Source organism: Peromyscus leucopus, chromosome 4 (assembly GCF_004664715.2).
Source record: "Peromyscus leucopus breed LL Stock chromosome 4, UCI_PerLeu_2.1, whole genome shotgun sequence".
In the NCBI taxonomy this organism is placed as follows: domain Eukaryota; kingdom Metazoa; phylum Chordata; class Mammalia; order Rodentia; family Cricetidae; genus Peromyscus; species Peromyscus leucopus.
This window is the reverse complement of record NC_051066.1, coordinates 83,893,321-83,918,693: the sequence shown is the minus strand read 5'-3', so window position 1 is coordinate 83,918,693 and position 25,373 is coordinate 83,893,321. Positions and strand designations below refer to the sequence as shown.

Sequence of the window (25,373 nt, the reverse complement as noted above, 5' to 3'; positions counted from 1 at the left end):
AAAATACTATAACTTCCCATTACCTTGACCTCAATGAATGTTTCATGTTCCTCTTGCCTTAATGATTACTATGTAAAACAGAAACTCTCTTTCGTTTGTGTCTGTTTGAGAATTTCTTCTAGACAGTGTGTTGAGAATGCCTGAGTTCATATTCCCAGTACTCTGAAATATCAACTCTAGTCAATAAAAATGGTGTCAGGAAACTGGTTGGCTCTTTTTTGCACAGGTATCCTGACATGCCCACTGCAGCTGATGTTGTGAATGCTTTAGATCAACAAGCACTTGCATCCATCCTAAGAGCATATGGAGAGGAGAAGCATGCCAAGAAAATTGCTTCTGCAATCATTCAAGCACGCAGCATATACCCTATCTCTAGAACCCAGCAGCTTGCCAGCATTGTTGCAGGTACCTTCATTAATTCTCTTTAATGTCTAAGAGTAAAAAATTAAATTAACATCTGTTGTGTGTGTGTGTGTGTGTGTGTGTGTGTGTGTGTGTGTGTTCCTCCCTGTCTGGCTCCCAGAAGGATTCATTTGTGCGTGAAACCATTCAGAACATCGTTCTTTATATCCTTCTCAAGTGTCAGGTTTCTTTTGGTTTTTTTGTTTTAAGCTTTCTCTCTCCAACAACTTTAATACCATTCACAATTTTTAAAGATTATGTGCCATAGGTGGTTAATTAATATAATAGAAATTTTGTAAGTGGCAGTTTATCATTTGTGCTGACCAGGGTGGAAGATGGAATGACAAGGTTTAAGGAATGGCTTGATCCATCACAGTGGTTGATAAGCATCCCATATGAGATTTGACATTACCTCTTATAGTTTCATATTTCTACGTTTTCATATTTCAGGCAGAAGGAGAATTGCATTGCCCGACTGCTAAAATAAAACTCAGTGACTCATACATCTATTCTAAACAATCAGCTAACAAAGGGTATGTGATGTATAGGTTATTCTGCTTTGTGGATGCTAACTAAATCAGCCTAAAGGACTTATTGAAACATTTCATCTTTTCTGCTGTTCGCCACTGTAAACCTCTTGAACCGGATTCTAGCTAGGAGGAGCTTTTTTGTACCCTTTCCATTTGAAGCCAATGCTGTTTCACAGCTATGTTTTGATGAAAGTTTCTCAAAGCAAAACTGTAACTCCTGTAGTTACTTAACAGAATTACAGTGGTAAATTATTCATCTTGTTGGACCAACAAAAACACTATATCATTTTTATATACCAAAAATATATTAAGATTGTTTTCATTGTTCCTTATTAAATTATGTAAGTAACAAGTAAATAAAGTACTCAGTATTGGCTAAGGCTATCATAATACTAGATGGAGTTTAAGGAATAAAACTTAATTATAAATTCACTCAAATCATTAAGCTGTCTTATAATAATTGCTTATGGGATAATTAAATAATATTATATTTTATTTAACATAGCAAAGTATAAAGAATTGACTAAGTCTTTAATATTTCAAGCTGCCTTTGTCAGGACCTTCACAACTTAATACCTTTTATTGATGTTGGAGTAGAATTTATGTGTGTTTTGTAAACATACAGTATTTTACAATTTTCCCCCCAAAAGAGTTTATACTAGCGTATTGTCACGTAATAGATTCACTTTCTCTTTATATACATTACCCTTCTTATTCTTTACTCCCCAGGCAACTCTGCTTGTCCTTGCTGTCTTTAAGAAGCACTGCATGCCATCTTCTGTGAGAAATCATATTATTTATTCATAAGAAAACACGATTTTGTCTGGTACTGAATGAGGGTTTGTAACTAACGAGCACCCTAGAGATTGTTCTGTTGAAACCTTTATCCAGTAACTTGTGTACCAATTCTAAAGAGGACCAGTGGTTTGTTCAAGACTACAGCCTAATTAAGGACAGTTAGTACTCATTAAAATTTAGGAGATGATGAATTTGAGACATAATTGGGAGTATAGAATTAAGAAATTAGTTGTTTTGTTTCTGGATCTTAATCTGTGAAATTGGAGATATACTAATCTGGTATAAGATAGAAATGATGTGAACTATACCACAGAAACAATGTAACTATTCCTAGAAATATTGTAATGTTAAGAATACATTGGGGCTATTCACATATAGGCAAGGAAAAAGTTGTGAATGTCTGTTTTTATGTGTTTAATATCAGTCAATAGAAATACAACTTTATTGAGAGAAAGATAAATTTTTGAAGAGAAAGACATGATATTTCAGAAAAGAGAAAACTGTGACCTACCAGAATTGAACCAAGAGACTAGAAAGCTTAATAGATCTATAGCAAGCAATGAGATTGGAGTTTTCTAACTAAAGCAGCTCAAGTACATATGTATTCTCTACTGAGTTCTATGAAACCTTTGAAGAACTCAGAAACTCTCCACAAAACTATCCATAAAATAGAAAGTAGAGAAATAACACCAAGCTCATTTTATGAAGCTAGTATTACCCTGATACCAAAGCTGAATAGGAATACAAGAACAGCAGCAAATTATGAGCCACTCTCTCTGATCATGCATGCCACATGATTTTTTATTATTCTTTATATTTTTAGATTGTAATATAATTATATGCTTTCCTCCCTCCAAGCCCTCTCATATATCCTTTCTTGATCCCTTTCAAACTCATGGCTTCGTTTTCCATTAATTGTTGCTGTGTGTGTGTGTGTGTGTGTGTGTGTGTGTGTGTGTGTTTCTAAGTACTTAACTATAACCTACTCAATATGTATAATGTTACTTGCATGCATGTTTTCAGGGATGACCATTTGATACTGGATAACCAGTTGCTGTCTTCTCCATGGGGATGATGATGTTTCCCACATCCAGTATTCCTTAGTTGTCTGTAGTATTTTGTATAGGGTTGAGGCCTCCTGGGCTTTTCCCCTCCACATTAGCATGTATGCTGCTTTCCTTATTCAGATCATGTTTCGACAATAATGTTGGTAAGACTATATGAGTGTAGCACTTCTCTTATTACTAGGAGACACTATCTCACTGCAAACACCCTTTTCCTCTGCCTCTTAAAATCACTCAACCCCCTCTTCCACAAGGATCACTGAGCCTTAAATGTGGAGTTGTATTGTAGATGTATCCATTAGGGCTGGGCTCACAACCTGCATTTTGAGTAGTTGTGGTTTTCTATAATGGTCTTTGCCTATTGCAAAGGGAATTTTCCTTGATGAAGGCTGAGGACAACCTTTTCATGGGGATAAGGACATATATTTAGAATGTATTGGGAATTATGCTAGTTTAGTAAAGTGGTGGTTGTAGGTTCTCAGATCCAGGACTTCACCAGCCCTGGTTAGTTGGCTAGGTTTCTAATAAAAATTTGCATACCAAATTCAACAACACATTCTACTTTGTAGTTGTAACATAAAGTCTTGCTTCAATCAAAAGAGCTCTATGTTCATAACATTTACTACTGTCATTAGGTAACAGAGTTAAATATTACATAAAATGATGAAATATTGATTATGAAAGAAAAGACATTCAGAGTAGGCTGTTTCTTCACAGAATTGTTTCCTTGGCTATGCAGAAGCCTTTTCATTTCATGTAATCCAATTTATCAATTCTTGACACTGTTTCTGAGCATGGTTGAGTCTTTTTCAGAAAGTCAATTCTTACCAGGACCAAATGCGCTTTATTTCAAGGATGTAAGGATTGCTCAACAACATAAATCAATAAATATAATGCATCTTATGAGTACACTCAATGACTGAAATCACATAAATATCTCAATAGATGCATAAAGGTTTTTAATGAAAACTAACATCCCCTTTGATAAAAGCCCTGAAGAAAATAATAATAGAAGAAACATTGCTCAATATAGTAAGAGTATATATACCACATCTATAGTCAGCATTTACTCAATGGAGAAAACTTGTGAACATTTTCACTACAATGAAGAATAAGACAAGGATATCTTCTTTCTCCACTCATCCAGTGTTGTCACTGAAATGTTAACTAGTAATAATACAAAAGAAATAAATTAAAGGCATAAGAATGGGAAAGGAAGAAGTAAATTATTCTTATTAAAGATGGTATGATCTTTTATGTAAAAATTTGAAGATCCTACCAGAAAACTCTGAGCTGATTAACAAAGTGACAATATTCAGTATTAACATATAAACCAATAGCTTGCCTATATACTGATAATAGATCATCTGAGGAGGAAGTGAAGAAAATGAGCACTTTGATAATAACTGCAAAAAAATGAAATAAAATAGGGTTGGAGAAAGTACTTGCTCAGTTGGTAAAGTACTTGCTGCACAGCATGAAGACATATTTGATCCCAGAATTCACTTAAAAATGATGAGTATGATGGCACACGTGTTATCCCAGTACTGGGAAGGTGGAGTCAGATAGAACCCTGATTAGCCAGCCTAGCTGAGTTTCACAAATAGACATATAAGTACAAAATGAATTCTTAAAAAAAAAATCAAGTGGACAGCACCTGAGGAATGGCACCTAAAGTTGACCTCTGGCATCTCACACCCATGGACTGGCAAAATTAATAATGTGAAAACTACTGTGCTTCTAAAAGTCATGTTATGTTGCTAATTCTTATAAGTTGAAACATTCCCTCCTAAAAGAATGGAAAGTCATATGACTCAGGGTGCTACAAAACTCACAAGATTCTGGAACCTTATGAAACTTACCAGGCTTAGGAGGCTCAGAGGGATACAAGATTTCCAGGTCCCTCTCCCATTTATAAAAGCAGTGACTAACTGTTGAATAGAAAAGATTCTACATGGAGCTTACTACAGTTAGTCAGGTAGCTGCTGTGGGATGTTTTGTGTGCTGTGAATATGTTTTGCTCTGATTGGTTGATAAATAAAACACTGATTGGCCAGTAGCCAGACAGGAAGTATATGTGAGATAAACAGTCAAGGAGAATTCTGGGAAGGGGAAAGCTGAGTCAGGAGATGCCAGCCTGCAGTCTAGGGAGCAGCATGTAATGGCACACAGATAAAGAAAGCCACTGAATACTGGCAACATATAGATTAGCAGAAATGGGCTAAGTTTAAGTGTAAGAACTAGTCAGTGGTAGACCTGAGCTAATGGCTGAGTAGTTTTAATTAATATAAGCTTCTGTGTATTTACTTGGGTCCAAGCAGCTGCGGGACCAGCAGGTGAGGGAGATTTGTCCTGACCTTGCAGCCACAGGAGCCAGGCAGGACGAGAAAAACTTCAGCTACAGGTAGCTACAGGTTTGCAGTTTTCATGAGTTGTCACCATTATTAGGGTTTATGATAATAATGCTGCCTTTGAGGGCTCCTGTAATTAATGCTAATAAACTCACTTCATCAGGATACACTTGGGTGGAATAAACACTAGTTTATTTAGTCTTTTATCGTTACCCTACATCAAGTGAGTAGATGTGTTTTCATGTATTCTCAAGAACAGTCATATAACAGTGATCTACAAAGTGAGTGCAATGCCAACCACATTTTCAGTGACATTTTTCACTGAACTTGAGAAATCAATTCCAAACTTAACATAGAAGCACAAAATATCCCAGATAATCAAAACAATTCTGAGCAAAAAGAATAATGCTGGAGTTACCACAATTTCTGATTGGAAATTATACTATATAACTGTGATAATAAGAACAGCATGGTGATGTCTCAAAAGTGAACATGAAAATTAATGAAATAAGATAGGAGAGGGGATCTTTGATTGGTGCGTAAAATGAATTAAAAAAATCCTTAATAAAAAAGGAAAAAGAAAAATAGAATATCCAAGAATATACGCAAAACCTATGGCCCAACTGATTTATAACAGATATCAAAAACATTCTTTAGAGAAGAAATAGCATCTTCCAAAAACAGTGCTATGAAAATGATATCCACATAAAGAAGAATGAGACTAGATCCACCTCTCATCTTTCTTAAAATTCAGTTGATATGGATCAAAGACCATAATGTAAGACTTGAGACTTTAAAATGGTTGGAGTTAATTAGAGAGAAAACATTTGAAGATAGAGGGTTGAGAATTGACTTTCTGAAAAGGATTCAACTGTGCTCAGAAATAATGTCAAGAATTGATAATTTGTATTACATGAACTTAAAAGCCTTCTGCACAGCCAGAGAAACAATGTCATAAAGAAACAGCCTACTCTGTATGTCATTTCTTTCATAGAAAATATTTTAGTAATTTTATGTAATATTTCGTTCAGTTCCCTAATGACAGTAGTAAATGCTATGAACACGGAGCTCTTTGATTGAAGCAAGACTTTATGTTAAAACTACAAAATAGAATACTACCTCAAAACAATTTCTTGAACAGAAAAAAGGGGGGGGGCTTGTTTGTAAGCTGACAAATGAAAATGTGTTATGAGAGCTGCTTCTTGAAAGAAACAGGAAACGGCAACAGGAGGATACCTGCATTACTTCCTAGAGCTGTCATTACAAAGTTCCGCTGCCTGGGGGTCTTCAAACAATAGAAATGTGTTTTCCAGTTTCAAGACTTGAGCTGAAATGGAGATAGCAGCAGTACACTGGCCAAGATTCTGCCTTAACTTTTCCTAGGACTTACTGGTTGCCAGCAGAACATGCCAGGTGTTCTGTGTGTTGTAGAAGTCTCTATCTCTGACTCCACAATCATTTGACATTGTCCCTCTGCCTCTGTTTTTGTTCTGAATTTCCTACTTTTATTAGAAACCACTCATCTGTGTTTCAGGACCCATCTGAATCCAGTATGTGCTTGACTTAACTTTCTGACATCTACAAAGTTCCTGTTTCCTTGGTAGGACACAATCACAGGTTCTGGGTAGATGCAAATAATGGGAGACAGATACTCTTCCAAACAGTGTCATTCCTAAGCAACAATTCTATTCAAGAAACAAGTATTTTTGTCAAGCTAAATGTATAGAGGGTATATTTAAGTGCCTTTCTGCTTCTAATAAATTCACATTAATGTATTTAAACCTGCATACACACATACACACATACACACACACACACACACACACACACACACACACACACACACACAAGATATATCCCAGAACACTGGGATATATATAGCCTATTCAGTCCCTGACACATCTTAAAACCCATGTCTTTATGGAAATATAAATCACTTCCTTTTCTTTTCAAAAACGTATAATCCAAGAGGCTAAGGAATACCAAGAACCACCCCTGGAGTCATAATATCCATCAATCAATGTGCAGTAATGTGTAAGCCTAGAGCTTATGCCCTTTTGTTGTTGTTTTTTTGTTATTTTTGTTGTTTTTTAAGACAGAGTTTGTTTGTGTAGCCTTAACTGTCCTGGAACTCACTCTGTAGACCAGGCTGGCCTCGAACTCACAGAGATCCACCTGCCTCTGCCTCCCCAGTGCTGGGATTAAAGGCATGAGCCACCACTGCCTGGCAAGCCTATGTCTTTTGCTGGCACTGGGACTATCATGGAGGCTCCCAAAGGCACAAGCCAGGCTGTGAGTTGGAACTCTCCGTATCACCACTGTTATGTATTTTATAAATCATAAAATATCATTTATAATCATTTTATAATTCCCCAAATTACCTCTGGAACTTGACTGTTGATATACATATTTAGAAAAAAAATCCATGTGTTTTAATATATTTAACATACATATAGTAAGTATTGTCAACAGTATATACAGTATTACCTCCAAAAATAATTTATAAGTAATAATTCACATTTAAGCATAACTTTTATTCTAATGTGCTTATAAATGAAGAAGCAAAGTCATAAAGTTTAAGAATTAAAAATGACTATAAGTCATTTACTAAATGTCAGTTTAGAAGTAGACTGTTGATCACCTCTGCTAAGGCATTGTCTGGTTTGTAGCCTTTGTATTCCAGGCATACTGACATTCTTGCAGCCTTTCAGACATATAGTCATCTTCCCACAGGCCTTAAACACACTTGTACCCAGAACTGTGGTCTTCCTGCCCCTTCTCTCATGTCCATTTCCTCTAATTAATTCTGGCTTATCCTCTGGGAGTACTTGAAATAGCTAAGATGCTTGCCCATGTGCCTCTGTAGTACTGCGTAAACAAAAGTTCATGCTACAGATATGGTGCATCTGTTTTTTTAAGTTGTCTTCGACAGTTGTATTGTTCAATTAGGTGTCAATAGTTACATTGGTCATGCATTTGACATGTGGCTACTCCTAAACAAGAATGTATTTATATGTTCACCCATACACACATACACACACACACACACACACACACACACACACACACACACACACGATAAAAATTAAAGAAAAAGAAGCCATGAATTTGGGAGAGCTAGAAGGGTACAAGACAAGGCTTTAAGAAGGAAAGGCTAATGGGCACTGATATAATTATATTTTAATTTCAAAAAATAAAAAATTATAAAATCAGTGCCATAAATGTAAAATAAGTTCCATATTTTTAATACTGTACAAATATAAAATAGTTTTGTCTTAATTATATGTTGAAATGGCAATATAAATGGCATCAGTGTTTTCTATGGTTTTAAAAAAGTTAACTTTCCCTCTTTAGTATTTTTAAATGTAGAAAAACTTAACATACTATGTGTAGTACCACATTTTATTTTATTGAATATGTGCAGTAGCCTTAGGTACCATGAGACAACAGATAGGATTGTCATATCATGGTGTTTGAACCTTGGGAGACATTTTCCAATGTAAAGGCATGAAATTAACAAATGCACATTAAATCAGGGAATCTTGACTCTAAAATAACATCACATGATTTAAAAAAAAAAAAAGAATTCCCGATTTCATAAGTCATAAGAATGTAAATGCTCTAACAATGTTGAAATAGCATATGCTGGCAAGCTAAAAAAACCACATTGCTTCTCAGTGGTTTGGTTTGTTCAATTTTAGGATAAAATTATATATATATTCCTATCTTTTTAATAAAATGCTGAAGAAAAATAATTCTCAGACAAAATATTTTATTGATCGTAGAATCTTTAAAATGACAAATAACATACATAAACATACTCTTTATGGGGAAAAACACTTAATTTGAAAAGAAGTGACTGTATCTAGAATTTTGCAGAATGTATGTAATTTTACTTAGTCTTGAAAAGAAGGTAGATTGTTGATCTGGTTCTATTTGAGAAATTTAAGTCCAAGTATTTTCACAAGGCTAGTTATCAACATTTTGTCCTGGAGCACTCCAAATTCTAGTGTCTTTTCTTTGGCCACAACTGGTGATCACTAATTAAATGATAATCTTGTGGAAGAAAAGACTTAGTTCAAGGCCTTGTCCTCCATCTTGCTTCCTACATAAACTAAAACAGCTCTGGACCTATTTCTTATTTTGAACTAGAAGTGAATAGCAGCTATGATGACAAGTTGGCATTATTTTTGTTAAGCAGACATAATCATACTAATTATATTTTGCTTAAACCAATATAAGTATTCATTTCTAGTCTAAAACCTTTTGCCAAATTCAAAATACACCTAAAGAACTATGTGTTCACAAGTTAGACAGTTGATCTATCCACAGTCAGAAGTTGGTAGGTGATTCATGATACTATTTGAATAGAAAAAAATGAAGGCAATGAAGCTTTGTTTGTACTTATGATTCATGTAGATTAGATGTATATGCTTATTACCTGACTAGAATTTTATGTAACCTTTATTCTGACTCATAAACTAGACACAAGGCCAGGGCTTAATGTATGCTTCTTGGACAAATAAATCCATGAGATTTTGTGTACATTTATAGCCAAAGTAAAATAAGAATTCAGGGAGAAATTATAGATGCCTAGGTGTTAACTGGGAATCTTGTAAGGAGACATAGACCATCAAAGGGATCAAGAAGCTTAAGAAAAGGTAACAAAAACCTCCTTAAACCAGACTGTGGACAATCAGATTGCAATGCCACACAAGATGGAGGACATGAGATTGAGCCCTAGATCTGATGTAAACAGAAAATGCCAGGATGCTGGCATACAATTGTAATTCCTGTGCTGAAATTACGGAGAAAAGCAGGCAGATCCTGGTGGCTCTCTTGCTAGTCAGTCTCTAACCTAATTGGTGAGCTGTAGGCCAGTGAGAGACCTTGTTTCAAAACAAACCAAAACCAAAATCAAACAAACAAGGTGGATGACACCTGAGTAACAACATTGAGGAAGATCTTTAGCCTCCATATACATTCATACAGACATATGTACACACACACACACACACACACACACACACACACACACACAGGCACACACACAGGCGGGGGGGGGGGGGCATCCTCAAATCTATTCTTTGTCTTTATTTGCTCTGTAAACTTGAGTGAGTGATTAATCTTCTCAGGTCTGAATTACTGTTTTTTGAGGATGGAAAACGACCTGCCAATGAGATGGCATCTAAGAACATTTTCTGTGAGAGTTAAGGTCCAGGTGTACTTATACACATTTCCTGCCCTTTCTATCCAAATCCAGGGTAAGTCAGAGAGCAAACGAATGCACTGCACAGAACTCCTGCGTGGCCTTTTACTAACCTGTACTTGGCTAAGCAGTATGATCTGTGATAAGTTGATCACTTCATTTCAACCTTTCTTCCCGTAGGGATGACATGACTTTTAGGAAAAAGAAAAATAATCTTTTCCTGCAGTGGGACATGTAAAGCATATCTTTCCACAGAAATAAATTTACTGCTGAAATGTCAATTGATACTTTAAGTAACAAGAAGAGTTGCTATAGTAATACAGTGCTTATTAGGATGAAGTTAGAAAATAAGGTGATTTACATTAATGGCATATGCCCTTACTTATTTCTGAAACCATCTTTTATTAGCAATGTTTTAAGGAAAAGGGAAATTTTCAGAAATAAATAAGATATTTATCAAGAAGTAAGTGTTGCCATCAAACTTTAATAAGAACATATGTTTTTCCTAAAAAGGTAGGGGTTTTTTTATCACTATATTGTGTGCTTCCTCTGTCTTTAAAAAAAAAAAAGTGTTCTTTATACTAACATACTAACATTGAACAAGAAATAAAGTATTTGGTTGTTTTATTACCATATAGATTAAAAAATGGATGGCCAGGCGGTGGTGGCGCACGGCTTTAATCCCAGCACTCGGGAGGCAGAGCCAGGCCGATCTCTGTGAGTTCGAGGCAGCTGGCTACAAGTGAGCTCCAGAAAGGCTCAAAGCTACACAGAGAAACCTGTCTCAAAAAAAAAAAAAAAAAAAAAAAAAAAAAAAAAATGTATTGGTAAACCCACAATCAAATTTTGATGTTATGCTAAAATGTCATGGCTATTGTTCCTCATATCTGTGATCATACATTGTTATTCTTACATTTGAAATTTATTGAATTAAACCTATTGCATACCATATTTGTTAATGTTGTACGATTTTGAAACTGGATTATCAATTAGCATTCCACGAATAAACAGATTTCTTATACAAGAAGTCCAACTTTGATGAGAATGAAATCTGTGGCAGGATAGGTAGGAAGAAAACCTAAAAATCTTACTTCTTCAAAAGAAAATATAGCTTCGGGCTGGAGAGACAGCTCACTGCTCTTGCAGAAGACCCAAGTTCAGTTTCCAGCACCCATGCAGGGAAAAATCACAATTGCCTTTAACTCCTGCTCCAGGTGATCCAGCATATTCTTCTGGCCTCCATAGGCACCTGCACACATTGCATACACTTGCACAGACATACGCACACATATTGAATAATGTTTAGCTAGTCTTAGTCAGTAGTACTAAGCAGGAAAGAGAGATGTTCCGATACCAGCTGACCAAGACCAAGCACTAGTTTAATGGTGAAAATAATAATGATAAGTAATACTAATGTTTATTGAGCAAATGCTAGGAACTAAAATTATTTTTATAAATAAACTCACAAATCCTTACAACAGCCCACAAGACCTGTGTGTTATTCCCATTTGCAGACCTCAGCTCCTCATAGTGAGATCATGTTATCATCAGAATTAACCTGGTAGAAATTAGAGATTAGATGAGACTTTTAAAGAAGTTTAAAAAGAACCTCACTGACTAAAGCCAATTTTACCCAGAATCATTCTGTTTCACAGATTTTAATTAACAGTTTGAAATTTGTAATATTACTTGAATTTCAGACTGGTGAAAATTGAACACTGTATTAAAGGATCCCAGGCGAAAGGACACGAGTTGCGTCACAGAGACTTATTAAATGTGATGGAAACTCAACAGATGAATACCAGCAAACAGGTGCAAGAGCTCAATTAATTTTTAAACCCTACGACTCAGGAGGATTGCAATGCATCGTGTTGACAGCCACAGCACGTCGCTAATTTCATCCACGAGCTTAAAAATCTCAGTACATTAGAGCATGTGAATGTATTAAATTTTAAAAAGTGTGAGTAGTACTAGGGTATCCTGAAACTAAAAATGTTAATTTCTCTATGGGACTTGAAATCATTTATCTAGTGAAAAGATGGTGTTTTTTTTAATTATTACTGTACTCTGACTGCTTTCATGTACAAATTGAGTTCCATTATTATATGTAATATAGACTGCTGTTACTAAGTATGGCTTTGTAACTCAGAAAAAAACAAAACAAAACAAAAACCTAACAGTTCGTGAAGTATCCAGCTTCTTTGGTGACATGTGAAGGAAGTTTGCAACCCATGCAGTGGTGGTATTAGGTGCCAAGGGAATGCTGAAGTCTTTTTACATGACATGATTGAAAATGATAAATTAGGAACAAAAAGTTGAGCCAACATAATTTGCTTTCACCAGGAATTAACCTTATGTGGGGTTCTGGGACCATCAGCATGTGATGGAGACGAGGGTTAGCCATCTCCACATAACCTTGCACACAAGAACAGTCTTACGGGACCATTTGAGAATTTGGTGGTGACAGGGAACATCTCCACATAATCCTGTACACATGAACAGCCTTAGGAAGAGATGAGTACCACTTCCTGCACATCACTATCTCTGACTCAGATTGGTAAGATATCTCTTATCCAGTGGGTTTTCCTCTTTGTCACCTATCACTAACCTGTCTTTGTGCCTGGGATTGGTAAATAAGAGTTAGTTCCTGGGCTTTTTACAACTTATTATGAGCTGAAACCTACAGTGCAGAGTACTAAGTTGAAATATGTGGTAAAAAAAAAAATAGGGCATCTTGGTGAGTATTAAGGGTAAGTAGATAGAAACTTCAAGAAGAAAGAAAAGGCATCCTTAGTCAAAGGAAAGGGTTTTGCAGGGGCTGGAGAAGAAAGCCAGGCATTCTACCCTCTTACTGTTAAAAATCATGTGTTTATGATGAATGTGTAACAACAAATGTTTGGAAAACATTTTATCTTCTCTGTCAAGATTTCTAAAGAAACTTTAAAGAAAATAAAGGGAGCTGGGCTTAATTCTTCAAGATTTTTGCCAGGAAAAAAAAAAACTATTATGTTTCGTATATAAACTTACTTCTCCCTATTTTTGCTTAACTGGAGCATAGTTAGCAATCCTATTTAAAACATAAAAACAACTGTAATGTACTTCTTTGCTAACAGGTGAACTGAGTACATTTTGATTCTTAATCAGATACATGTAATCTGCACCTACCCAAACATCTAGATAATGGCACCAGTCACAACTGTTGCTTTTATAAACTCACTATCAAGGAAGTGGATGAAAAGGGGAGACAAATGTGCAGTCTAATAACCTGAGCTAACAATAAGTTATTTTCAATAGAATGAAAAGAACAAAAGCCAAAGAGATTCATTTTCATTCCCAGGTTATGAGACCAAGAAGGTTGCTGCTTTCACCAGATGCACAGTCTTTAGGGTTGACAATGCACATCTCCCCCAGGGACATGCAGAGAGAAAGCCAAACTCTTGGAACTTGATGCAGAGAGATTTGACGTCCATTAAAACATCTCTCAATAACAAGCTATTCAGGTGTAGAGTAAAGATTCTATACTTTTTTTTTCCCCAGAAAATGAGATTGTTGCATAAAACACCTGACATGGAATCAGAGCCTGTATAAACCATGCTGAAACTGGTGCTATCATTTCAGCTTCCTTCCTCCTAACTAGGAAAGAGGAGATGAGGAGATTTGCTGAACATACCATCTTAAAATTGCTGCCTTATTTTGAGCACATTTAAGTCCAAGATGATCCTAAACACAATGAATTATATTCAAACTGCTATGATGAATTTTAACAACAAACAGCACTGATCTGAACTTCTCTAAGTGTCCAATAAACTGCTCAGAAATCTTCATTTTATTTTAGAGTTTTTAGATACACTATTTTTTAGCAACAAGGTAGATTAGTGGTGTTTAAAGTCATGTAGTTCATCTGCATACAATACCTGCAAACTTTGGAGGCAACATTTGACCCCTTGGTTTTTTGTTTGCTTTTTGTTTTGTTTGTTGTTGTTTAGCTCTATTTCAAATATAAGGATGACTGCTTCTTACCTCTCATAATTTGAGTAAGGATTTATTGACATAATTAAAGTACATAAACATGATTAACAGAAAGTCTGCTTTCAGTGTTTCCCAAATGTATTACCTGTAAAATAAATGATATGGAGTAATTAGTTTTTGAAAATAAAAGCAGCTGGAGAGATGGCTCCGTGGATTAAGTGTTTGCCATGCAAATCAAGTACTGGAGTTTGGATCCCCAGTATCCACATAAAAGCCAGGTGTATGCATCCTGGAGGCAGAGACAGAATCAGGGCCAAGACGACTAGTTAGACTAGCCTGAATTGGTGAGCTTCGTGTTCAGGATGAGACCCTTCCTTAATATACAGAGTGAAAAGTTATTGAGGAAGACACTTAATGTCAGCTCCTCCACTTAATGCCTATGCACATGTGCACACACCCACATGCATGCATACATACATACACATACACACACACACACAGTCTCATATATATGTGAACACACATGTACACCACACGAACCCTTGAAGAACACTGAGTAATAAAGAACTTTTAGATAGTTATACTTAAGATTTTACCATGGTCATTGTGGATTTGCAGAGGAATGTGGCATCCTGAATTTTCTATACATATGTGACAGAAATTTTCTGTTGTTTGGTTGGGATTTGAAGGTGTGACATTTTATTATGTCACTTTCCTGAAAACTTCATTTTAGAAAATGTAGGTAGACAACCAAGAGTCTTCCTTCTCTTTTTGCTCTGTGTTAGTGTGTTGGTAGCAGTCGGCATAACATTGGCTTTTCATTCTTAGTAAAGGGTTTGAATTTCTTGAGGTCAGTGGTGACATACTTTTAAGTGTTTTAATCTTCAGTATTTAGCCTATAAAAGATAAAAGATTTTAAATATTGGCTAAATGAATGATTGGTGTATTGTTAAGTGTATGCATATGTTAGGTTTTGCAGAATATTTTTTGTGACATTCTGGACTGTAATTGTTATATTCTAGAGATTTTCTGCTGGTAACTTTAGATGCACATCAGCTAATAGTCAGACTAAATAAATGGACCAGCAGAGCAAGACTGTGAAGACAAAGGAGTGGATTAAAATGACTCACAATCTATGTTATTGTTGTGGAACTATGCTTTAAGAAAGAAGATACCTGTGTAAAAAGATATCCTATAAAAGCTACAGAAAAAAAAAGAAACAAAAAAATATATAATTAAAAAATAAAAATGTTGTACTCTTAAAATAACAGAATACAAGTTGTATAATTTATATTGCAAGAGAAATCTAGAAGTTTAATTATGGAAAATAATCTCCTGACCAGATGGTTGAAACATAATCTGGATGGTTTATGTTAATGAAGCTCAGGTTCATCTTCATAGCACCATTTATTAAATAGTCAACATCAAGTGTAATAAGAATTCTACATCCTCATCTTTTAAATATATATAAGCAATACTTTGCAAATTTGGTGATGTATCATTAATTTGTGCATTAGAGACATTTTGTACTTTCTTTTGGATGCTGACCTATCCTATTATACTATAATAAGTGTTTGGCAAATCCTTAATGTCTAATACCCACTATGTTTTACAGCTGAGAATAAGAGAAAAGTAAATGTGTAAATGTTACCCACCTGGGACTTCTTTCCCCTAAATGTACACTAAATACTCCTTGAATGCTTCTAATATTTCATATTCACAATAATCCCATGTTCCAGAGTTATAAATGTGACATCTTACCACTGGATGACAAACTCAGAGGCTAAATGTATTACCTCACACCCACAGCACTAAAGAGAAAGGCTTTCCTGAAGTTAGGACCATTTCTGTTATTCAATGCTGTCTTTCTAGAAGCATGACCATTCTTATGCTTTTCCCTCGTAAGATGTGTTTGTGTAAATGGTGTACTTAGAGATGCTTGACCATGCCCTAGATGACCACAGCTATTAAACTATAGTGACAACATGTAAAATATTAACAGAAATACTATATTCTGTCGATGAATTAGTTTAATATTAAGGTAATGTTAATTCTTATTATTATTCAAATTAGCCTAGAAAGTTACTGCAGTCCTAATTATACTACTGTTTTTGTATATGCTTCTTTAATTATTTATTTAATTTGGAATGATAAATGCAAGAGAAATGTCCAACACAACTTTGAAAAGAAGGTTAATTATGAACTACTAAGGTTACCAGTAGGTTACCCCAAGTGATAAAACCTAGCATAAGGAAGCAATAATCAGTATTTAAAAATAGTTTTGTATTGGTAAAAAATAGAGAAATGCATAAATGTAAGACAATTGAGAATGCTGGAATACTTTTATCTGTAACTTGAAATGTAGTATATCATCAGAATGATGTGGTAAATCAATAGAAATGTAGCATTTATAAAATAGCAGTGTGTTAAACCTCATACTATAACAAAAGTTATTTTTCATGTGAATCAAATACTTAAGCATATAAACAAAACCAGAAATACATCCAGAATAAAGCTGATAATGTTGGAGAGGAGTAAGCTTTCTTCATTGTGGTATAACCTAAATAAATGAATAAAAAAATGGGGAAAAGCAGGGAGTGGTGAGGGGGTGGGGCATGATGAGATGATTCTGTGGATGAGAGTGTTTGCTTTGCAAACTTGAGAACTTGAATCTGAATCCTCAGCAACCACATAAAAAGTCAGGCCTGGCTAACCCCCAAGTATTGTGGAGTGGAGACAGCAGGCCATGGACATTCTCTGTCAAGCCAGGCTAGCCCAGAAGTGGGCTTCTGGTTCTGAGACATTGTCTTGAGGCATGTGAGACAGAGAGCTAAAGGGGAAGACATCCTGTGCCCTCCTTTAGCTTCCTCATGAGCGTGCACAGGCACTCACTCACACCTGCATACACATATAAACACTGCCACCCCTCCCAAGACACACACAATTCACCACTCATAGAATTTTCTGGCTTGGGATTCAGTCCACACCTGACTTCTGTATAGTAAAAATCTACAAAATTGAGGTCATAGTCTAAAAATATAATTTATATATGAGAGAATAAGTGTTAGTATTATTATTTTATAAACAAGCCTTCCAAATCAATAAAGGAAAAAAGTAATATCACATTAAGAACATGAGCATAAGATTTATTCAAGCAATTTACAGCCAGAATCAAATGGCTATTAGGTTTGAAAAGATGCCCAAACCTACTAATTGCCAAAGAATGCAAATTAAAACAACAGTACACTATCATTTGCCTACTATTAGACTAGTTAGGGCTGAGTAGTGATCATTCCTCATACTGGCAAGGATGTGGGAAGATTGACTCTATAATATACTATTGATGTAAGTAAATTGGTGCAATCTACTTAGAGGATAAATTTAGAAGTATTGATTCAAATTTAAATGGCACAAATACCCTTTGACCTAAACAGTTCCAGTTCTATGGACATCCAAGGTTCTCATACAGGGCTAAAGACTTTGCTCAGATTCTGAGTGCCATTATGCTCTGTAGAGCTTTTGTGCTGTATAGAAACCTAAAGTGTATAGTTTACATATTTACTACAGGTCCTCTTTGATAACAATAGGGAATATCTTACATGTTCCAGTTATGGTGGCGATATGAACTTCACCTGAGTAAAGCCACTTTTATCTTATTTACAGTTGTATTCTGAACTATCTGGTATGTGCTTATTGATATAAATACTTGATAAGTGAACAAACAAAATGAATCATAGATATTTATACAGCTGAAGTTATTTTTCAATGTAAGATAAGTTTAAAAAAAGCATGTAATAAACTATTTTGCAACTCACTCTTATATGTACTTATATATATATGTGTGTGTGTGTGTGTAAGTTCATATAAGTGTGAATATATATGTATCAAGACACAAGGAAGAGTGCTTTTTGGTTGATTTCTGGGAAGAATTCCTGAAGTAACAATATTGACAATTTATTTCATGTACAATAACATTTCCTTTAGCTTTTACATTTTAAACAGTGGCTATGTTTATGCTGTTTAAATTGCATAAGATCTTAATGAGTTTTAAATGTAAATTTCTAATTTTATTTTTATTTTGCAAAAGAATTATGTAAACATTGCAAGCACATACACTGTCAACATACAAGTATCATATAGTAAGGGTCTGTAATTTTGCATTTCCTGAAGTGAAAATTATCTGCAGGTGCTCAATGAATTAAGAACAAGCCCAGTCATTATGCAATATAATTAAATCCTTGCAATTATGTGTGTTGAGACAATGAAATTGCTAGCAAATTTGAGGGCTCAATTGCCCCATTAACATCATAATTTCGTGCCCACAATCACATTTGACATAGTGGTCTGGACCTCTATCATTATTTTGTTTGTAATAGTTGTCATGTTTTTTGTGACTAATAATGTTTTGCTTTTCATTTGGTCAGTCATTCATATCAAAGTCATGCTGTTTATTGTAGCTGAAGTTTTCTCCAGTCCTGCCTGGCTCATGGTCAGGACAAATCTCTCTCACCTGCCAGTCCCGCAGCTGCTCAGACCCAACCAAGTAAACACAGAGACTTATGTTATTTACAAACTGTATGGCCTAATGGCTCAGGCTGCTAGCTATCTAGTTCTTATATCTTAAATTAACCCATATCTATTAGTCTATAAGTTGCCACGTGGCTCGTGGCTTACAGGTACCTTACATCTTGCTTTTCATGGCGGTGGCTGGCAGTGTCTCTCTGCCTCAGCTTTCCACTTTCCAGAATTCTCTTCTCTGCTTGTCCCGCCTATACTTCCTGCCTGGCTGCTGGCCAATCAGCATTTTATTTATATAGCGTGATATCCACAGCAGTTTATAACTTACTGAATGATATAAAGAAAACCTAATAGTCCTGGAATTTTATTCATTTTTTCTTCACATTTATTATGTATTCATTATCTTGTCAATATACATTTATTGAATAAACACTTGGCTGCATGCCAAATATCTTCTGGCATGAACTCACAGGCACTATGGAAGTACACGTAAGACCTACAAAGGTTCAAGCCTGGTGGGGTCCCAGCAATGAGATGGACAAGTAGACATGGAATCCACAAAAGACATTGGCAATTGATACCCACTGGCAAAGAGAAAATCAGTTTTCTCTAATGAAGTGTCAATGGGTATATTAACCACACTCCTCAGAGTAGGTCCAAGCCAACGAGTAGTTGACCAACATCAAATGTTAGGGGGAGGAAAATCATGATTAAAATATATTGTATAAAAAGAATTAAGTTTAAAAAAGAAAAGGTTTGTTCCTTGACCTAAAAGAGGAAAAAAAGCTCTTTTAAAGTAGGGTCACATAGGTAATGAACCCTGAACCTGACTCATTCGGTCTAGAGTAGAGCTAGTCATTTCCATTTTTGTCAGAAGTCCTATAGGTAACTGATAATGTGCCAAAAGTTAAGAATTACAGACTTATCTCTCAAAGGTTAGGGTTTTTGGAGTAAACAGGAAACTGTTCTTGTTGTCAGGAACATCAGAGACAAATTAATGAGTTGGGTAAATAGAGGGGCAATTGTGAAGAGTTTGTTGTGATGAGTTCTACTGGGTGAAGGACACTTTTTCCCACATAAAACTAATATAAATTGTTCTCTGTCAGCTAAGTCTGTTAATGGATTATAAAATCCAAAAAGAGAGTTTTCTGCCTTTAGAAAACCAAACCACCCAAATTGTGGTTGAGACCATATTTTCTGTCTTAGTTACTCTGTTCCATAATTGAATGAATTAGGTATACTAGTCTCCATGATTAAACTCAGGAAATGGAAAAGCAGACAGACAAATTCTATTTCTGATAAAAAGCCCGTGGGAGATTAAAAAGAGGTGAAGGGTTGCAAAACTGAGCTCCTTTAAGGCAGAGACCACGTATCACTTTCATTAATATTTTCTTCCTTATGGCTTAATCCAGAGCCCAGCATCTGAATCTGGTGTGGTTTTGAATCTTTTTTTTTTTAAGTCAGTGTTTCTACCTAATCTGTGATACCCATGGGAACTCTGTCCCAGCACTCTAAGCAATGACTACAACAAGGAAACCCATTTGAGGGCTTTTATAATGACAGGGTTTTTACTTGTTTCTCAGCTTAACAATTTAAAAAAAAAAAAAAAGCCTTGATTAATCCTTCATGTTGGGTGGGCTTTTTATTTTTTATTTTTTTAATTTGTATTATTGCTATTTGTTGCTTTGTTCTCTTATGGCTACCTTATATTTGTGTGTGTGTGTGTGTGTGTGTGTGTGTGTGTGTGTGTGTGTGTGTGTGTGTACACATGTGTGCTTATATGTAGAATCTGGAGATTTTTGTTAGGTGTCTTCCTCAGTTGCTCTTCTTCTTGCTTTTTGAGACAGGGTCTCTCAGTGGGCTTGAAGAACATTGATTTGGCTAAGCTGTCTGGCTCGTGAGGCCCTGGCTTCCAACTGTCTCTAGCTCCAAATTGCTAGGACAAGAGTCATGCACTACTGTGCCAGGCTTTTACTGGAAACTCAGTGTCTGAACTCAGGTCTTATTCCTCCACAGCAAGCACTTCATTGACTGAGCCATTTTTCCAACCCCCCTTTTATTCCCTTTTAGTTTTATTTTATACAGTCTGAATTATCTACCTTTCTTCATTCCTGTAAGCTACAAAAACAAAGCACTGGTGCTAATGAAAAGAAGCCTTGGAAATTTCTGTATCCAGAATAGAGGAGGAGGTGTGACAGATACTGTGAACAACACCAAAATGCTTCACAAAGCCCAACACCTCTGGTTCTCTAAAGATAGTACAGGAAAGTCACCGGACCATATTTAACAATCTCCTCTAGGAAATCCATTGAATACAGTCCACATCAGAATTCCATAAATAATAGTCACCAAGGCCCAGAATGAAAGCTTAATGGATAATACACTAGATATAATGAAAGATTTTGTGTTCATTTTCTGTGACTACATGGCATTGCAAAGGTCAAATGGGACCTTCCTGAAGAAGCTTGTCGACTACAGGGTTCTCCACTTGTCATCTGCAGGTTTCTATACAGTGTGGATATATCTAATGTGAATATAGATTATATAAACTTGAAATTGTGTTATATAGGAAATTAACATAATTTTACTTTATGTTACTATTTTGAAATAAAAATAGATTTCTTCAGAATAAAATAATTGGTCGAGATCCTCATAGTTTTACACCTAGTTGACTGTCAAAATTATGAACTTTTTCCATCATGAGGCATAGGAAGGTGTCATTTATCTGGGAAATCGAAATGCCTTTCATATTTCTAGGATTATTCTAGATCTCGGTTGATTATTCCTATTATTTTGTTATAAATCATTCTTTTGTTTTCAAAAACATATTCATTGCAGTAGCCTGCAAACATACATTATGCTCTTTGCTTTTCTCTATTTCATGAATTTAGATAAGATAAAGTCATTTGTGGATAATTCAGTAGTATGTTTAAAACTATATCCTCAAATGAATATCTTTGAAATGAAAATTCTGTTTTTAAATATCAAGTTAAGTGATTACCATGTATAACCATGCTCTTAATTCCTGCAAGTTTTTAAGTATAATGATAAGAAAACATTTAAAGCATTTAAAGCACCCTGCAATATTTGTTAATTCATTGGCTATATTATTTTACACAAAAATGCATATCTTGAAACTATTTCACATGGCATTTCTCTTTTGAACATTGATGTTGAATTCTGTAAAGTTGGAAGTAACTAGGAATCCAGTCTTGTTCAAGCTTCTTTCAAATCTGAGCCTCAAATAATGACTCACTGCATTTTGATTAGATCATTAGAATTCTGCAAAACACGATTCTTAGTGATCAAACTATTTTTCTTAAAAATATGAGAAATCAGTTAACAGATTGAAAGAAATTGACCTGCCTTTTCTGTTTAGACAATGGCATCTTGTTTCTGAGAGACCCATCAGGTTGGAGGATAAATTTCTAGAGTCTAACCTTTCCTAGCATATAGGTTTTACAGGGACAGAGTGAGCTCATTATAATGATTGTTTATTTAGATACCCAGGTTCTTCATGCTTGGGTATGTTATTTCCCTCTTCTCTGTTGTAGTTCCCAGAGAAAATTAATATACAGCACTGGTTGCACTCATGCAGTATGAAATCTGATCTAAGCATGCATATCCTCTTATGATTTGCTTTTTTTTTTTTTTTGCAAGAAACATATCTAAGATACTAAAATACTTTTATTCCAATCATTCTCTCAGATGTTCATTCATAAGAAATCCAGAATGGAAATATAATTTCTCGGGAATATTCACTAATAACCTTCTCTTAAAGGTAGAATTCTCATATAAAATCATTGACATTTCTAAGATATATTAACATCGTATTTCCTAATGTAAGATTGTATAAAATTCATCACTTCTGCTCACTCCAGTCCTTGAACTGTACAGAGCAAGTTTGGTCTTATGTGCATGCTGCAGAGTATTATCGAGACAGTATCTTCTGTCATTTTCTAGTGTGCTTCTTTTCTCTTCAAGTCTCATTAGATTTGTGATTTGATTTTTTTTCTTACCTGTGGATTTTTAGTACCTTTTGAAGCAAAGTTTTTTTTGTTTTAATAGACTTCCAACTTATCACACTTTCCCTCTTATCATTCATGATGTGTGTGTGTTTAAAACAGTATTTTTATTCTTTGAGAATTTCATGACCATCTCCTCTGTCTTCCCATCCTTTTCCACCAAACATTGAGCATTCTTCTCCTTTGCCCCTAGAAGTCCAGTTTCTATTGGCCAAGGAGTCTTGGGAGTGGGGCCTGCCCTGGCCTGTGGTCAACCTACTAGGGATCAGATCCTTAAACCCAACTCTACCTCTTCCAACAGCTCTCAAAGGCCAATAGCTTCTCTGCAGGGGGTAGGACTTGATGCTCACCTGGCTTCTTCTGTGCTGGGATTTTGTTTGACCTGAGCTTGCATGGGTCTTATGCATGCAGCCATAATCACTGCTGAGTTAGGAAAACAGTTTCCTTAAAGTCATCTACCACCACCACCACCACCATCACTTCCCTGCCCCTCGTCCTCTTGAAGAACCTTGTGCCTTAAGGAGAGGACTGTGGTATATAGGTCCTATTTAGGGCTGAACTCTCCCAGTCTCTTATTCTCTGTACATTGACCCATTGAGGATCTGTTATTTTCTTTGTTGCTTTTATGACTTTTCTTACTGTCTTTAGCTTGTGGCAGTGCAGTTATGATGCACCTAGATGTGGTTTTCTTTATTTTATTTGCAGCACATTACATTTTTATTTCTATGAGTTAATGGTTTTTGCAAAGTTGTAAAATTTTATATTATTATCTTCAAAATGTTGTCTACTCCTTCTCTTTCTTTTTGATTACATTTGTTGTTGAATTATAAAAGATAGTGATTATATGTAGTTTAAACCATAAAGAAAAATTAAAATAAGAGGGAATTATAAATGAAATGTCACAGTTTCTCAGAAAATTTAGTTTTTAAAATATGGGTAAATAGGACATTAACATAGCAAATGTTAATGCTACTTTTCTTCTTTCCTTATTCTTACAAAATCTCTCTAGGTGCCTTTCCTCCCTCAGCTGTCTATGCAAGAAAGGACTTGCTACAAAGATCCACCCACATTGCTACCAAGACTTTCCAAGCTCTTCGCATCTTTGTGAACAATGAGCTCAATGAACTCTACACAGGACTGAAAACAGCACAGAAATTCCTGAAAACTGGTGGTCGCCTTGTCGCCCTCTCCTTCCATTCTTTAGAAGATCGCATTGTCAAAAGATTTTTGCTTGGGATAAGTATGACGGAAAGATTTAACCTAAGCATTAGACAGAAGGTGAGGCAGCTTCCCTGCTGGATTCAAATCCTGAGATTGAGGGCACCAGTGCTGTAAGAGCTCCTCTGATGTGGGATCTGATTCACAAGAAGGTACTTACTCCAGAAGATCAAGATGTCCAAGATAACCCCAGAGGGCGCTCAGCCAAGCTCAGGGCAGCTATCAAATTATGAGGATCTTATTATTTGATCCTCAATTTTTCCTTCTATACTATAGTTTTCTAATTTAAAATAGTGTTTCTGAACAGTTTGATGCAATGTAAAGTATGGGGCAGTCTAGAAATTAGTGGTATTTAGTATTTTTTTATCTAAAGATAATGTAGGAAGTTTTAATATGACATAAAAAACTTCCACTCATGCCGGACGGTGGTGGCGCACGCCTTTAATCCCAGCACTTGGGAGGCAGAGCCAGACGGATCTCTGTGAGTTTGAGGCCAGCCTGGGCTACCAAGTGAGTTCCAGGAAAGGCGCAAAGCTACACAGAGAAACCCTGTCTCGAAAAAAAAAAAAAAAAAAAAAAAAAAAAACTTCCACTCAGAGAGCAGAGTCTCAAAACTGGAAAACTTGTTGATCTCTGCATTGTATTTTAATTATAAAATCCATTCCCCCTTTAATGAGGAAATGGAAAAACTGACATTGTATTAATATAGATTTGTAAACTCAGGCTTCAAAGAGAAAGATAATCATAACTGTATGCTCTAAATTCCAAATTGAGATATTCACATTTGCAACAGACTTTTTATGGCTCAGATAATTCATGATGATTATGGAACAAAGTATAGTTTCCCTTTATCAAATGTAAGCTTTTTACAAATTTTAACTTTCTAGTATTATTTAAAATATGCCACACTGATGATTTTCACTTGTGAAATCCTAGTTCATTGCTTTGAAGGCATTTCTCAGTATGATGCATGTTTCGTGTTTTGCAAAGTAAGCACATAAAATTTCCCTAACAGCCCTTCTAGAAAATGTGAAGTACAGAGCTTCTGTTGGCTGTCAGTTGTATCTGTTGCAGTAATGTACAATACCTTCAGTGAGCAATGTAATCTCTCATTTGCATCTTGAGATTTTTTTAAATTAATTTTTAGATATTATACAAAGTAATAAGTTTCATTATGGCTTTTCCATAAAAATAAAGCATGGTACTGATTCTTATCACCCCCACTACTCTTCTCTTTCCCTTCCTTAATTCCTTCCTTCCTTATTGGTGTCTCCCTTCTCTGGAATTGT

The 25,373-nt window shown here is 35.4% G+C and overlaps 1 protein-coding gene across 1 annotated transcript in view; it reads left to right on the top strand.

Annotated features, from left to right (window-relative positions):
* Mettl15 (methyltransferase like 15) overlaps positions 1-24,359 on the top strand; it is a 160,040-nt gene extending 135,681 nt beyond the window's left edge. The window contains 3 exon segments of the mRNA XM_028882391.2: positions 227-405; positions 23,876-24,151; positions 24,154-24,359. Coding sequence (XP_028738224.1) covers positions 227-405; positions 23,876-24,151; positions 24,154-24,317 — 619 coding nt within the window. The 3' untranslated portion in view covers positions 24,318-24,359.
* The last annotated feature ends 1,014 nt before the right edge of the window (positions 24,360-25,373 follow it).